Source organism: Heloderma suspectum, chromosome 3, assembly GCF_057233095.1.
Source record: "Heloderma suspectum isolate Gila_16-S chromosome 3, 16-S_ref, whole genome shotgun sequence".
Taxonomy (NCBI): Eukaryota; Metazoa; Chordata; class Lepidosauria; order Squamata; family Helodermatidae; genus Heloderma; species Heloderma suspectum.
In genome coordinates, this window is record NC_139460.1 from 134,182,988 (window position 1) to 134,199,475 (window position 16,488).

At 41.2% G+C, this 16,488-nt stretch overlaps 1 protein-coding gene across 1 annotated transcript in view; it reads left to right on the forward strand.

Annotated features, from left to right (window-relative positions):
- Positions 1 to 16,020, forward strand: part of EFNB2 (ephrin B2) — a 64,807-nt gene extending 48,787 nt beyond the window's left edge. Inside the window, exons 3-5 of the mRNA XM_084844654.1 lie at positions 8,260 to 8,352; positions 9,126 to 9,239; positions 12,350 to 16,020. Coding sequence (XP_084700780.1) covers positions 8,260 to 8,352; positions 9,126 to 9,239; positions 12,350 to 12,732 — 590 coding nt within the window. The 3' untranslated portion in view covers positions 12,733 to 16,020. The remainder of the gene's footprint in view (positions 1 to 8,259; positions 8,353 to 9,125; positions 9,240 to 12,349) is intronic.
- Positions 16,021 to 16,488: the final 468 nt, after the last annotated feature.

The window sequence follows — 16,488 nt, forward strand, 5'->3', positions numbered from 1 at the left end:
GGTATTTACCCATAGTAACGTGGGCATGTATACTAAAATAACAGATAAATGTATGATCTGGTTCAGATGTAATACTAAATCAGCATCCCACAACCAGGAGACCTCCAATTGTGTTGGATTACAACTCCTATCATCCCCAGCCAGCATGGCCAGCCATACATGGCTGTGGGCTGTAGTCACAGTTCATCTGGAGGGCACCCAGTTGGGGGAGACTGTTGACTGTCCATAGGCACCAAGTTACATATGCAACCCTCACTCGGGGGTTGTCATGTCATGTGAACCCAGCAAGCGTGGGTCATGTGAGGGTTAAACAAAAACAAACTGTGGGTTATGTGAGGGTTTATTTAACCTTTGCATAACGCACACTTGCCGGGTTCACATGACACAACAACCTCCAAGAGGAGGTTGCATATTCAGAATGGTGGTTGCACGTAAACCACAGCTTCACCATGGGTTAAATAACCTGTAGTGGGTTGTTGAGTCGTGTAAATAACCCCATTGATTACATATCCTTAGCTAGGGATTGGGGGAGAAAGGCATGCCCCTTTTTGGGTACCTCCTAGCCATTCAGAAGACATGAAGATCTAGCTGTTGAGAACAGTTGGCTAGTCTCCCTAACAAAAGAGGATAATGGCAACTTTGCTAGGACTATTACGGGAGTCTCCAGTGGTACTCCTAGCCCAATAGTACTCTCCTGTTGTACATTTCCCTTGCAATCTTATAACAGTGCAATTTAAAATGAAAGGTCCATCTACATTCTGTAATGGAAGCAGGTACCGGGGCTGGAGAAACATAGCAGCTGATTACCAGTATCCCCGCTCCTGCTTTTTTCCAGTTCTACATACCCTTTTTTGCAACATTGTTCACAGGGTACTATGGATCCAATATATCATTCATATTATTTAGCCCAAATTGAATGAATTATACTACTTCAGGCCAAAGCATGTCACGTTAAATAAAAAAAATGGGGTTGTTGTTTTTGGAGTTTTGTTGTTGGAGCATCCAAAACCTAAAAATACAATTGTAGCTGATTGTTAGGATTGGTAGTTTCATTGCAATACAGTTTTCTTGCTTTTTAAAATAATGCATTCTGTTTGGAATAGGGAATGAGTCTTGATTTTGCCCTCATTTTTAATCTCCTTGTAAATGAAAGGTTGTATCTAGGCACAAATCCAGCATCTTAATTCTCCATCTGATTAGAGCAATGTTACTAACTTGATAGGTTGAAAACAGCCAAGATTCAGGCAGTGCTTAGCCTCCTGGGAGGAAGAGTAATAACTATCAAATGAAGATGTATTAAAATGTAATATCACTTCCACTCCTTGGGAACCGTATAAAAATCATAACCCAGAAAGTCTTTTTGTCTGTCTCAGTGATTTCTTTTCCTCTGCATTTAGAGTAAAATGCATGTCATTCTAAGCAGGGGTTGCACAGTTTTTGAAGCATATAATGTGAGAGATCAGACTTTCATGTATAGGACGTCCAGTGTTTTAAATGTATGATTTACCTATTGAAGGCCAAACTTGTACCTTGAGCATGTTTAGAATGTATTTTACAATTGCTCTACCCTTGCTTTCTTTATAGAATTATAATTCCAGTTAATACAAGTTGGGACACCGAGATAAATTTAATAACATTTTGGTTATGAAAGCACCTTATGCACCTTATTTACATCAGGCCTGCACAGTTCATGACACACCATGCTGACCATAGCCCAACAACAAGTATGTGGCTGGTTTATGCAGTCGTATGTGGACAGCAAAAACAGGTGGACTGCCATGTATTTTTTATTTATTAACAATACATATTCCCACATTACAACATGTCAAGGCAGCTCACAAACCATCCAAAAGCAATTGAGAAATCAAAATAATAAAAGATAAATTACATTCTAAATTACATTCTAAATTCTAAAGCAGCAGATAATATCAGTCACATTGATATTCAGCTGCTCTTGACTTGGTGGGTTGCAGGTGGGGTAGCATTGCACTAGGTAAAAATAACTGAAAACGAGATAGTTTTGTTTACAACTGGACTCCTATTTTCTGCAGTGCTAGTCTGTTACATACAGATATTTGAATATACTTCAAATTATTGTGATTTTCCGCATAGCAAGTTTATTAATAAAAATGCAGAGGTGGGAGTTTTCTAAAATGAAGCATGTCAAAATTGTCTTAAGGTGCAATCCTGTGGAAGTTTAGATGGAAAAAAAGGCCTATAACTCCCAACATGCCCCAGCCTGCATGGCTGGCTAGGGCGTGCTGGGAGTTACAGGCCTTTTTTCTGTCTAAACTTGCATAAATTACACCCTTACTCTGCTTTTAAATGTAGTCAGTGGAAACTTTACCGTTGACTTGCGTGGGGTAGAAGTGGCTCTCAGAAATCATAGAAGAGTGAGCTAAGCCTTTTCATCCATATTGTGAACCTGAGTTAATCTTATTTAGTTTTCTTTGTGATACTGGTAAATTTGGGGTAAACCATTGGTCTGTTCCTAAGTAACTTGCGGCGTTGCGTGCATGTGTGTGGAGTAGGAGGTACAGATTTTGATTAATCCCTTTTGTGTTTCATGGATTGACAGGTGTCTTTCATTCCAGCATCTGCTCATTGACGGAATCAGATTTTTAAAATCACAATTTCGTTCTACTTGAGGTAGTGCAAATTAGTGCTAATACACATGAACTAATGTGGATTAGCGCCTGAGTGCAAATTCCCTCCCCCTAGTGAAAAATTGGTCCCCACAACTCAGAAAAGGCCAGTCCACTTAAGAATCGCAAGTCCCGGATTCATAGAAATCCAAACGCATTTGAATCCAATGGGGATTTCTCCAGTGTCCCTAATGTGGAATCTCAGGCATCTAACAATTACTATGATTGTTCCATTTTTGTTGTGCCACTGATATTTTACCATGTGATGGCTGTCAACAGCTGTATGGTTGTATATGTCATCAATGTTTCCCCATTAATACAGTGGGGAAAAGTCTGTGGATAGTGTCGTTATATATTTAGTCACTAGGTGGCACTGGACTTAGTTGTATCTGGATGGAATCAGGCGTTTCCTTCAGATATGATCTATTCTTGCTTAAGTGAGAGATAACAAGTTTTTTGTGTCGCTTCCTGACCAGCATATCCTGTACGTAAGAGGTGGGCAGAAGGTAGATCGTGATCTACTGATAGATCTCTGGGTGATTTGCAGTAGATCAGTAAGGGTTTCTGACTCCCAGTTGTTTAACAGTAGCAACAACGAATCCCTGGATTCAGAATAGTAGTATTGAAAACAAATCCCTAGGCTCGAAATGTGCTCAGAGTCACTCTGCCAGTTAATTCTAGGCATATGTCTTTTTCAGCTGGCTCTTGTTTTAGTGGATTTTGGAGTTCTAGTAAAAAAAGAACAAGTAGATCCAGCAAGCCTGAATCTGCTCACTGCTACTCTAGGGCCTTTCATGACAGGATGAGAGAATGAATTGCCCAAGCCCCCTGTTGGTTCATGGCTGTGGTGAAGCTTGGCTCACTTTTTTAAAAGATAAACCTATACATTTATTAAAGCAGGGGCTGGGTACCATCTGCCAGTCCAAGGGCCAGTTCCCCCCTAGACCCACAGCAGGCTGCACTTTTGCTCCTGTGCTACTGGCAGCAAAAGAAGGGAGAATGTAGCAGTTTGCCAAAGTTCAGTGGCAAACCACTACAGAAGTTTACAGCAGACAAATGCTCTAAGCCGCCATAGCCAAAGTGCCACTTTCCTTCCTTTTTGTCTTTATTGGTGGTGGAGGGTGGTAAGGGCTGCGTGCCACCTGCATGCTATGTGTTGGCCATCCCTGATCTAGGATAAATATTAGGGAATATGGCACGGATGGGGAGCCTAAATCTTGAGAGGTGTAAATAATCTAAGGATATTCTATAGCCACTATCTGGTTTGATGTTTGCCAGTATCAGGAGCATGAAATAATATGCTCAGGCCAGTTTGCACGACATGAGGGTGGGTAATAAACCGTGGTGGTTTGTTAACCACCCTACATAATCACCCTTGCCAGGTGCAGTTTCTACCCAGAACTCATGGTCTGTTGTAGGGTTGTGGGGTGGTTTATTAACCACCCCAACAATCCACTCTCACCGTGTTCAGACAACATAGAGGCTGCGAGTGCTGCAACCCACTGCAGCTGAAGTAAGTCGCAGTGGGTTGTGGTCATTGTGCGAACCAGTTGTTACAAGCCAAGACATGTGAGTGACTGCTACAGAAAATCCAAATCGTGCCCCTCCACGGGGGTAAAAAAATATATAATGCACTAAATATTTTACCATTGTCTTTTAATGGTATAGGACATGCCAAAAGGGTGGCACCATTAAACAAATTAGGAATCCAGCCAGTGCAGGAGGAGACCAATTTTATTACTCAAAACCATAAAACTCTCAATTCATACTAGGGATGCGTGAGCAATTAGTTTGGTTTCCATTTAAGTGTGAACTTACCAAATGCACACTTCCTGAACTGGAATGTAGCTAAATATTGAAATGTGTACACTTTTGAAGGTTGCGATGCAGTTTGCAAAACAAAATGCATACTTTTGAAATAGTACATACAAGGAAAGTGTATATTTAGAATATGTTGTTGTTCAATTGTGAAGTCGTGTCCGACTCTTCATGACCCCGTGGACCATAGCACGCCAGGCCTTCCTGTCCTCCGCTCTTTCCTGGAGTGTGCTCAAGAATTCATTGCATTGGTGATGCTATCTAGCCATCTCATCCTCTGCTGTCCCCTTCTCCTTTTGCCTTCAATCTTTCCCAGCATCAGGGTCTTTTCCAGGGAGTTTTCGCATTAGGTGGCCAAAATATTTGAGCTTCAGTTTCAGTATCTGTCCTTCCAATGAGCAGTCAGGGTTGATTTCCTTTAGGATGGACTGATTTGACCTCCTTGCAGTCCAGGGGACTCGTAAGAGTCTTCTCCAGCACCACAGTTCGAAGGCATCAATTCTTCGGTGCTCGGCCTTCCTTATAGTCCAGCTCTCACAGTCATACGTTGCTACTGGGAAAACCATAGCTTTAATTATACGAATCTTTGTCAGCAAGGTGATGTCTCTGCTTCTTACTATGCTGTCTAGGTTTGCCATAGCTTTCCTCCCAAGGAGCAAGCGTCTTGTAATTTCATGGCTACAGTCACCGTCTGCGGTGATCTGATATTTGGAATATACATGTGTATATTTGGAAAATAGGTACAAAAATGCTTTATTCAATGGAAAATTCATTTGCAAATATGCATCCATTTGAAAATTACTGCACAACAATGTGTATTTGGGGGGGGAGTATACAGAAATGTATGTATTTTGAGGTAAAAATTTATTTATTTGATTATTTATTTGGGAACCTGAACAAAAGTAAGCTTGATAGATTTGCCCACCCATAATTACATCTAATTTCGAGTACAGGGTTCTTCATCAGGAGCAAGGAAAATTAGACTCCTATGATGATTTGATAAAACTAGCTCCAAAAGAAGCTACTGGCTCCTGCAGTTAATGTTCTGTAATTGGCTAATTGTCAGCACAAGGGCTTTTCACTACAAAATCAATTGCCAAATGATCTCCATTCCTCCAGACCATAACATTCTCCACTGTAAAGTATTACTGAAAATTCCAGCCAGGACTTACCAACATTCTGCGAAACCATCATTGAAACTGTGATTCTAGGAAAGCAAGGCAGGCTGGGGATCCTTAAGGAATGCAGCCGTATAATAACTCCTGTATACCCCTGGCTGCACTAGTTGTGGTTTTCATCTTCAACCTTCTATCACTATCTTTGCAGTGTCGTATGGAAGTTAAGCTGTGAAATGTTCAGACGGTTGCTGTTGCTTCCATCACAAGTTAAACAAGAAAAGTCTTTTTTTGAAGAGCAGAATGACACTGACTGCAGTCTGACTATTACATATTAATCAGAGTTAGGTAGCTAAAGGATGGTGAATTGCTTCAGCTTAGCATTAAGAAGAGCAAGGTGGCCACTGTTTATTGGCTATCTTATCTACTGAAGTTCAATTTTGGTATTTCTGTAGACTGTTGGCCAATGTACAGGCACAAGGGCAGAAACAAGGAGGTCATAAAAAAAATAGCAAAAAGATGTATTTGATTTATGTCCAAAACTGGTTCTAAGTATTGATTTTCTTTTCTCTGGGGTGATAAAAAGATCTCAACATAACAAAACTATACATCTCCATTATTTTCTGTGCCTGGAAGTGTAGATGTACACATCAGATCTATTTTTCACTGAATTACTCAAAAATGTACACAAAAAGTTAGAAAATGAAGAGGTGAAATGTGGTTGACTACTTTTGCATAAGATATGGGAAAACAAAATTAGTGGTGGAAGCCCGGGTATAAGGAAAATACAGAGAGAAATGCAAGAAGGGAAGTTCATGTAGTGAGGAATTATGTTACAACCACAAGGAGGGGGAAGTAGAACAAAAGCGAGAAGTAGATCAAAGGCGAGGAAAAAGTTCATAGTTTTTGCAGCTAGTGAGAAGATTAGAGAAAGAAAAATATCAACATGGGGCTGGGAAGACAGTGAAAGGGAGTACAGGCGTGTTAAGGAAATAGGAAATGCATATAAGGTACACTTTTTAAAAAATTCCCCAAGGAAAGATGTGGGATAACTAAAGCAAACTAAAGAAAGAGAAGACTTATGGGGCCCTATCTAAATTAGATGAAAAGGAGATTCTTCTTGGTGCCAGAAGTGCCATTTAATTGCTTTTTCTCCATGGGAACCCCCTGCAAGTACTTTCATGGCATTTCTTTTTCCTTTTCTTTAATATTTTAGTAAGTGGCCAGATGTTGTTGCATATGTATCTTGAAAGAAAGAAGGACATTGGGGTGGGGAGGAAAGTACTTAAAACCTGTTGATATCAAATTGAGTAAGGCTGCTTATATTAAAGGTTGTCTTGATATTTTTCATCAAGGCAGACAATCTGCATTACTATTTGTATTGCAGCATCTGAAAGATTGATTTCAGCTTCAAAATCCTTGTGATAGATGACTTTGATTCTAAATACCGTGGATTAACAGTGCAATCCTATACATAGCTTCTCAAAAGTAAGTTCCATTGAGTTAAGTGGGACTTACTCCCAGGTAAGTGAGTATAGGATTGTAGTCTAAGCTGGTGGGCTGCAGGTTCCATCCATCTATCATGGCCTTCAGAGCACACTCCCACACAGGGAATTCAGTTGGGAATTATAATGCTCAGGAGGAGCTATCTCCAGGCACACTCCTCTGGCAGCTTCCTTGAGCAACTGATTGCTGGCATCATCCTTCCCTTTTGAGCTGATCTGCATGTTTTCCCAGCTTTTTTGGAACATGCATTGGGCTGCGTGAGGGAAGGGGGAACTGCAATAATAGGATTGCTACAGTGGGACTTTAGGCAAGTACTGGTGTTTACCGTTAATAGGAGAGTCAGTCTCTCTCTTTTTAATGGGGATGTACTTTTTCATTCATATATCTATATCTTTTTGTTAAGGTAAGCAAGCTAAAAAATCAGAAAGGAAATACTGGTTGTGAATTACTAGAACCTTTAGATGTTCACCTTTTGTCTTTACGTCTTTACTTTGTGTGTGCGTGTGTGTGTGCGTGCTACACAAAAATCAGTTTTTGTAAACTTCAGAGTGCGTGTCTAAAGCAAACTTGGTAAATTTCCCTGCCCCTCAAGAGAAGGCAGGAAAGGAAGTGGAGGCTGAGCTCCCAATTCTGAAGAGTTTAGCCTAGTGGTCTATGAGCAGATATTGGAGTATACAAATGAACAGCTGGGAATTCTAAGTAAGAGCTGTAGCACAGTTCTCTTACAATCCATACAGCTCCATTTGTTTAATCTGTAGAACTCCAGTGGAATGCAAGTTTGTTGCTCTGCTGAGCCTGGCAGGACTTCCTTTTATTGTTGTTTCCAGCCAACTCCCAGTTTTTCCAAGGGAGTGGAGGTGTGGGTGTGGGGAACGTCTACTCTTTCAACTGGTGGCATAATAACAAGACAGTGGATTGTTCATGAAAGAAAAACGCCTGGATAAATTTGAAACCTGATAATGCATTCCAGCATTAGGTATATAACACAGCCTGTCTTGGCGGGTGTATTTGTTCTCTTGGCTGTCAACATTTCACAACTTTTTCTGGGTAAACCTGAACAACAGGAGTAAATTTGGACAGATTACATCTGTTTTCAGGTACTTTTGTGTGGCTGCACCTGGTGGTATCCTAAAATCTTTCACTTGGTGTTTTCTTTTCTTTTCTTTTTCAATCAGCAACATCCAATGGATCACTGGAAGGCTTGGATAACCAGGAGGGAGGGGTGTGCCAGACAAAAGCCATGAAGATCCTAATGAAAGTTGGACAAGGTAAAGACCATCTGTGTTGTGTGCATTTTTTCATCAAGCAGCTCGTGGGCCCCATTGAGTGCCTTAGCTTCTGAGAACAGGGTGAAACAGCATGAAATAGTGGAGTCTATTAGACCCCCTTCTTCTAGATTCTGAAAGCAAAGCCTATTTCCTGTGCCTAAGCTACTGACAAATTTTTGCTGGGAGAGAGTTAATGCAATAAGATCTCTTCACTGGAGAGCTCTTCTTGGAAGGAAAGGTCATCCATGAACAACATGTGCTCCAGTTATTCTTGCTTGTATTCTAAATATTAAAGTGCAGTTTCACAGCTCAAAATTATTTAAAACAAATGAAAAGGAGAGGGAGCCAGTGTTGCCATAGCTTGCTTGTTACAAAACCTTACTAAAAGGAGAGGTTTTTGTTCATTGTTCTTTTCTCATATACAGATAACCTACTGTGCAGAGAGAGAGAAAAGAATTATTCTTTCTAATTAGAGGTTGGGTTAGTAGTCAATCAGCTTGCTTGGCTATGCTGAAATGTCATCTGCAAAGGTTTTCCTGCCAATTTCAAGAATCCCCTTCATTTTCTGCTGATAGCCTCACAATCTAAATCTCTGAAACAACTATATAGCTTTTTTTTGCTTGCTTTAAAGGAGAAAATTACATTCTCATATCTCCTTGTACTCTTGCATAAAGGATCTTCTGTTCAAAGCCATTCATGCCTCATGAAAATTGATAACCAGCTTATAAAGCACATTATTGTTAGTTTGTAGTGAATCATTTGTGTTCTTTCAGTTCCCAATTCTGGTGGGTCCCCAAATAATGCTGCTCCAACTAAACGCCCGGAACAGGAAGCTGGTACCAACGGGAAAAGCTCCACAACAAGTCCCTTTGTAAAGGATCATGCAGGTAAACAGGAGAGCTTCTAGTTCTTGAAGGAGGTTATTTTAAAGGCTATTTTGCATACATTTTGTCCAAGACAATAGAGCAATCCTATACAGGCTGAGGGAGTGGACGGATGTTTATGATGGAGGAACTGCCACTTCCTAAACCCTGCAGGGCTTGTGCCAGCCAGGGCAAAAGATGTGGTGGGGTGGCTTTTTTCTCACTAGGTTTTTCTTTCTCTTTTACATCCTCCCCCTCCCGTTGGTTTCAGTGGGAAGGAAAATAACTACACCAGCTTCCAGGCTGGCACAGTTCCGCCCCCCCGCCCATCTGTCTCAGGGGGATGCCTCCAATCCACCCTGGGATGCCCTCTTTGTGCCCTTACCAGTTTTGGCTGTTGGTCAAGGGAGAACCTCCACAGTGGACCTCTCTTTCCCTCTGCAGAGAGGGAGATTTCCAGCATCCTATGGCTCCTGGGACATCCTCCTAAGGATCATAGCATTGCATCCTAAGATTCTATCCAATGCTGTCATAGAATCATAGAATAGTAGGGTTGGAAGGGGCCTACAAGGCCATCGAGTCCAACCCCCTGCTCAATGCAGGAATCCAAGTCAGAGCATCCCTGACAAATGGCTGTCCAGCCTCGTCTTGAAGGCCTCCAGTGTGGGAGAGCCCACCACCTCCCCAGGTAATTGGTTCCATTGCCGTATTCCATTGCCGTATCTCAGCACTAGCACTGATGACATTGCGCTAGTGTAAACTAGTGGTAGTGCAATGTCATTAGTGCTTGCTAGGTAAAGGGAAAAAGCGATTTGTGGGTGAAATTTGGAGGCACGCTTTGCTGTTGAAATTTGGTGGCAAATTGCCATTTTTCCCCTTTGCGTAGCAAGTGCTAATGACATTGTGCGAGCATTGGTTTGCGCTAGTGCTGTGACAACATCGGATACTTCCCTAAGAGTTTAATTAATAGTAAAAACATTTGCATAGTGAAAGGAAGCAAATGCATAGCAGTCTGCAAGAGGTCAAACATTATTACTTTTGCAAAAGCAAGCCTCTCTCCATTTGCATTTCAAATAAATGTAATGGTTCCATATGAGAATACTATTGATTTTTTTAAATTAATTTGATTGGTAGGAAATAGGAATTGCTCCAAATAGTTTTGCAATGGTAAGAGCTGGCTTATAAGAAAAGAGGGCTCTATGATAATTGGTTGCAGTCCAGCACATAGTTAAGCACATTTAACTCTAGTTGATTTTGGTGAGGCTTAAAGATCCTTGACTGAGGCCTGGATTGGAGCCATTGTGTTCTGACAATATTTATTGAAGATGTTTTCATTAGTACTTGATAAGGCGAAACTGCCAGGTGCTGTTACAGCGTGGGAGACATCCTGCCCTTGCTTGTCAAAGGTAGCAGTACAGGCATGGGATGCTGCAGCTAGAAGCTTGTGAGTGTATGGTTACTGAGTGGATAGTTGCCTCTGATGTCATTGGTAGCTTGCAGCTGTGCTGGGACACCATCCACTCAGGGAATCACTTGTCTGCATGGGGCTGGTTGCAGCATTTCGCATCTCCATTGGCCCCCACCCAGTGTCATTGCGGGTGGGATGGCCTATCCCTGCTCTATTGCCATGTTCTGGCAGTTGTCAGTTTTGCCTTGGCAGACTGCTTCACCAGCCACCACTGTAACATCAGCTTCTTCTCTTACTTCACTTGAACAAGAAATAATAGACTGGAGGAAGTCAGTAGGAATAATAAGAGAGTGAGGCCATTGTTCAGCTATGCTAGGTATCAGTTGACTATGCTAGGTATCAGTTGACTATACTAGGTATCAGTTGACATCAGGGTTCCCATTGGTTATTTCATGGCTTCTTATCTGTGCAACATTATTTGCTATCATGCTGATAAGTTTTTTTTAGTTGGCAGCTATTGAGTAGGCATCAACAGTTTTGTTCTGTGATTCTAAAGATACAGCGTGCAGAGTCTTTTGAACTAAATGTAGCCTTTGCAGTAATATTCTATCTTGAAATAGGCATGTAACTGCAGTGAAATTGTTTCAGATTTTCGAGAGCACCAATTTTAATTAATTAAGTTAAAATACCCTCTCACTGTGATCTGCAGGTTAGTTTACATCCTTGTTTCTGCTCTTATCGCTGCAGCTACAGTGGAATCCTGTTGTCAGCAAGCCCCCTTGCTACCAGCTATGGCCAGCACCCACAAGTGCCGGCCTCTGTAGCTCTAGCGGGCCAAGATGCTCCCCTGGCTACTGCACCAAAGGGCAGGACAGGACCCCATCTTACTCTCAGTAGGCCTGTGTAAGCTTTTTTTTTTTTTTTGTCCCAGCTGACTTGAGTTGCACCGGAGATGGAAGGCTGCTGAAATCAGCTGCTGGGCTGGGGTTTGGTATGAGGGTATCAGTTGCCCCCTCATGTCAGTGCTAGAACAGTTATGTTGAAGCCAATGAATGGCTATATTCTGCACTGGTTCATAGGACCCAGGCACAAGATAAATTGGAACAGGAAGAGGCCAAACTTCATTCTGACACTGCTTTTCCTACTTAACTGGACATACAATTTTAAAACAAAAGTATTATGTACTTGGCCCTTGAACATTTTTCATCTACCTTCAACCCTGCTTTAATTTCTTTGGATCTGTAACAAAGATGCATCTCCTGAGAGGAATAGGCACGCAATACTAGGGTTTAGTGCAAGTTAGTATCTGGAAAAGAGTGGCAGGACAGCAGCAGGTTTTGAGAATTCTTGTTCCTCTGTCTTATCCCCATTAACTGCCTTGAGCTGACCAACATCTGTTAAGACGTGGCGTGCATCAAAGGCTGCCTTGTCAGTGCCAGTCCTTGCTGCTGATGGGTGATGATAGATGGAAAGAACACAGGGTGGTTTCAGAGCAAAATAAAAGTGAGAGCAGCAGACACAATGTCTTGCTTAATAAGATGACTGACTTTGGCTGGTTGTGCCTAGTGATCTTGCAGGGTAATTGGTTTGTCAAAGTACAGTTGACAGTTAAGTCTTTCAGTACTGCAAAGTGGTGAGATCGGGTAGTGTTAATTTTGAACTTAGTTCTCTCTCTTCTCTCTTCCCCCTCCTCCACCCCCCTCCCCATACCTAATCTTATTTCTAGGTCCCAACTCAGGTGGGAACAAAGCTGGACATTCCAGTATCCTTGGTTCAGAGGTGGCCTTATTTGCAGGGATAGCTTCAGGGTCCATCATCTTCCTCATCATCATCATCACTCTGGTGGTTCTATTGTTGAAGTATCGAAGGAGACACAGGAAGCATTCGCCACAGCACACGACGACTCTGTCACTTAGTACATTAGCCACTCCAAAACGCAGTGGGAACAACAATGGGTCTGAACCCAGTGACATTATCATTCCTCTGAGGACTGCAGATAGTGTCTTTTGCCCTCACTATGAAAAAGTCAGTGGCGACTATGGACACCCAGTATACATCGTTCAAGAGATGCCCCCTCAGAGTCCAGCGAACATTTATTACAAGGTCTGATGAACACTCAGTGTGGTACCTTTTGAAACTCTCTCTCCGGTCAAATGCTATCTATGATGCATGGTGGGGTGGGGGGTTATGATGGTCCCCTGTGCTGGTTACTGGACCAGGTGCAGTGGAGGGAACAGCAAGTCCCACCCTGTTACAGAAAGCCACTTTGAGATGGACAGCTTCTCTAGTCTTTAGAATTCCTGTCTTGGTGAACAAGCATTTTACTCAGAAGCTGGAAGAATTTACATAGAAGATACCACTCCAGTTGCTGTGCATTCATCACCTTCTAAGCCATGTGCTGCAGGCATTCAGGCACATACAAAATGCCCAGGGAAGATGGAACAACTTACAGATGTTAATGGTTTTAGCCATTCTGGGAAGAAGTCTTAAGTCATCAAGTTTGAAATGCAGCCCTGTGACTTTATGTGCGCTTCTCTCTCAGTGCTTATGGATTTGTCACACAGACCTCGGCTTTTAAGTAAGACTTTTAATCATTTCCTTGCTTTTAGTCTGTCCCTGTTGCATTTTACTTCAATTGGGTAGCTTTCTGGCATCTTTCACCTGAGAATTCTTTCACTGCACACCCTGCATCACTATTGGAAAACGTTTTTGGGTTTTTTTTGCCATTCCATACTCCATCTGTTTGTAATAGCAGCCTCACTTGAATATGGATAATGCTTTGGGAGAATTTGGGCTTGCTAAGAAGGGAATCTTCCAGCCAAAAGCTAGCTTGTCAGCAGAGTCAAGAATATAAGATAAGTGGCGCATGGAGAAAGGGAGAGGGATGGGCTGATACTGCCTCTGAAATATCAATGGGACAAAGCCAGGCCATTTAGGTAGCACAGCACTTTGATATCTGGAGTTCTAAGAAGCAAGTTAGACACAGCAACATGAGCAGCTGATTAGGGCCTGCACCTGAAGGATGCCAAGGTTATTCTCAAATAGCAACTTGCAGGATAAAATAGTTCTCTCCCTCGAAGTAGGACAAAGGGTGTAAGTCAATTAACGTGCCTGGAAGACAAGACAATAGAGGACCGCTGGTGATATATTAGGGTAGGACTGCTGTGGTACTGTACCAGCAATAAGATATACAGCTTTGAACTAGCTGTAGCAAAATCTTGGTCTGCTTCAAATGACATTTGTTTTTTTAAAGCAGACTCAGCTGCTATACTTATCACATTTTATCTAATCACAGGGAAAAGTCTTGAAGAAAACAGCAACATCTGACATTTTAAAAAATTCACAAGCTTAACAGTCAAGAGGGCTATAATTCCATCACTAAAAAATGCACTCACATCTCTAAAAATTGATCAGGATTTTATTTTTCCTCCAATCAAGCCTTTTGACACTCTGGTTTCTGGCAGTGCCTCTGCGAGGTAGTCCTGTACTGGACACTACTGTTACTGGGGTATTCTCTTTCAGAGTTAAAGCACATATGGTAAACTTCTTATGGTCCATAAAGATGCAACACATTTAGACACAAGAGATGGGGGAAAGTAAGGTATGACTTTATTTATAATAGGTGTATAGAACCCAAGGGATATAAAGTAGCAGATTTTGTTATGATGATTACTAATATATATCTATATATTGAGATTGCACAGAATCTATACCAGAAGATGTGAAATTCATCTGTGGCAATGAAATCAATCTTAAATTGTCAGCATTAAAGCAAAACAATTGGGCAACTACTTCTGGGGGAAAAATACCTTCACTTCAAAAAGTATGAAGAGGAAATATTAAAATAACCAAGCCCTCTAAGCTGTCTTGCATAACCAGTAGACTAGGAAATAAAAACCCCAAAATCATGGAATTAGTATAACTACATCCTGTATTTTAACAAGATATTCTGATGTGGGTTTTTTCTTCTTCTTCTGTGTTGTGTTTTTTGTTTGTTTTTTCCCCTTGCCTTATGAGATGGAGTATTTCAGCTGGTCACAAATAGGAGAGTTTCAGTATAAAGTTTCTGCTTGAAGCATGGTTGTTGTCCTCCCTCCAACCTCTGTACCCTGGGGGAAATAAATCTACTTTTTTATGTGCTATGCAAAATAGATGTCTTTTCACATAGCCCGGTTACCATAGCAACACTTCAGTTTCTGGACTGGAAAGAAGATGTAACTACAGCATTTTAAGGTTTTCAAACCTCCACTGAGCACGTGCAAAAATGTACTGTCATAGAAATGATTACTCTCTGTATTTCCTGAACCTGAAAATGATGTTGGTCCAAGAAGGAGAGACTGAGGGGAGGGGAGAGTGGAGAAGAAGCATAGTTCTGTGGGAGGTTACCATGGTAACTAACTACAATACAGATGCAGTTCTTTCCTAAAGCCTTCCTCTCTGTGAATCCATCCATGAAAGGTTTTTTCTTGTAAGTCATTAAGATTTTATTTGGGGGAGGGGGGGGAATAGATGGACCTGTTTTTTGTTTTTGTTTTTAAACAAAAAAAAATCAAGAGTGTGTTTAGTCGGTTGGTTACATTCTGATTATGTACTAAACTTGGGGGGCTGAGAATATTGAATGAATCAATGGAGAAGAGCAACCTGCAGCCAATTGGGGTGGGGGAAAGAAGAGCCCCATGTATCTGTGTTGTGTCTTGTGCAGAAAAATGACAATCTTACCAACTGTTCCTTTAGTTGGTGTTTGGTTCAGCTTTGAAAAGTTACTGTAAATGCCTTGCTTGTGTTACCCCTTGATCACCTAACTTTTGAAATTTACACCATCATGTCTAAGAGTGAAGATGCTGTAAATAAGTTCAGATTTACTGTATATGGATTTGGGGTGTTACAGTAGCCTTATTCATCTTTTTAAATAAATATAAAATAAAAATACACATGGAAACGAGAATAAACATCTTTTCTTAACCAGATTGTGTATATAAAGCAACATTGGTTTTTTATAAAGTCTAAGAAAGATGTTTTGTATAAATCTGACTTTTGCTATGTATTTAGCTACAGCTTGTTTAAAGGCCGTGTCATTCCCCTTTGCACAGTATCCTGGAAAAGAGATAAGGTATAAAAAAGGTTGCCAAATTGCTGCATATTTGTGCTGTAATTGTGTACCATGAATATTTATTTAAGAATTCCTTTGTCCCGTTTGTAAGTAACACAGTATTATGCTTGAGTTATAAATAATTGTTTCTCTTTTTTTAAACTAGACTGTCATAGATTTGAAATCTGCTTTTTGTTCTACATTGCAGTAAGCCCCTTCCAGAAAATCAAATCTATGAAAATTCACATTCCACATCTGTTTCAAACTGAATTTGTTCTTTAAAAAAATAAAATATTTTTTTCCTATGGAAATAATGCCTTCTATGGATTGTTTTTGGTTCTTCCTCCCACCCCCACCTCAGCTCTCCCTCTCTGCCCCCACTTCAATTTTTACTATATCTGCTGGGGTGTTTGAAGATCTGATCCCCCCCCCCCCATCCCTGCAAGTAAGCTAGTAGGCTTCCATTCACTCAGGTATGTTCAGTGTGGTGAACTGGGTAGTATGGTTGGTTAGGGAGAGCAAGGTTCAAACCTGGACAGAAATACGCAGTATTGAGAACATTACTGTGTCTCAACCCTATTTCAAGGTCATTTGTGAGCAGTTAATGGAACCTTTGTAACCTTCCTTTTTCACTTGTTGGTGCACAGAGAAAAACAAACCTGTCGGAGCCAGCCCAACCCAACAGGGACTGCAGGCATAATAAAGGGACAGTGAACCACTGGCAAACTTTTAAGGAGAGACAAACTTGTCCAACCTGCCCCCAAAACCTTAGGCTA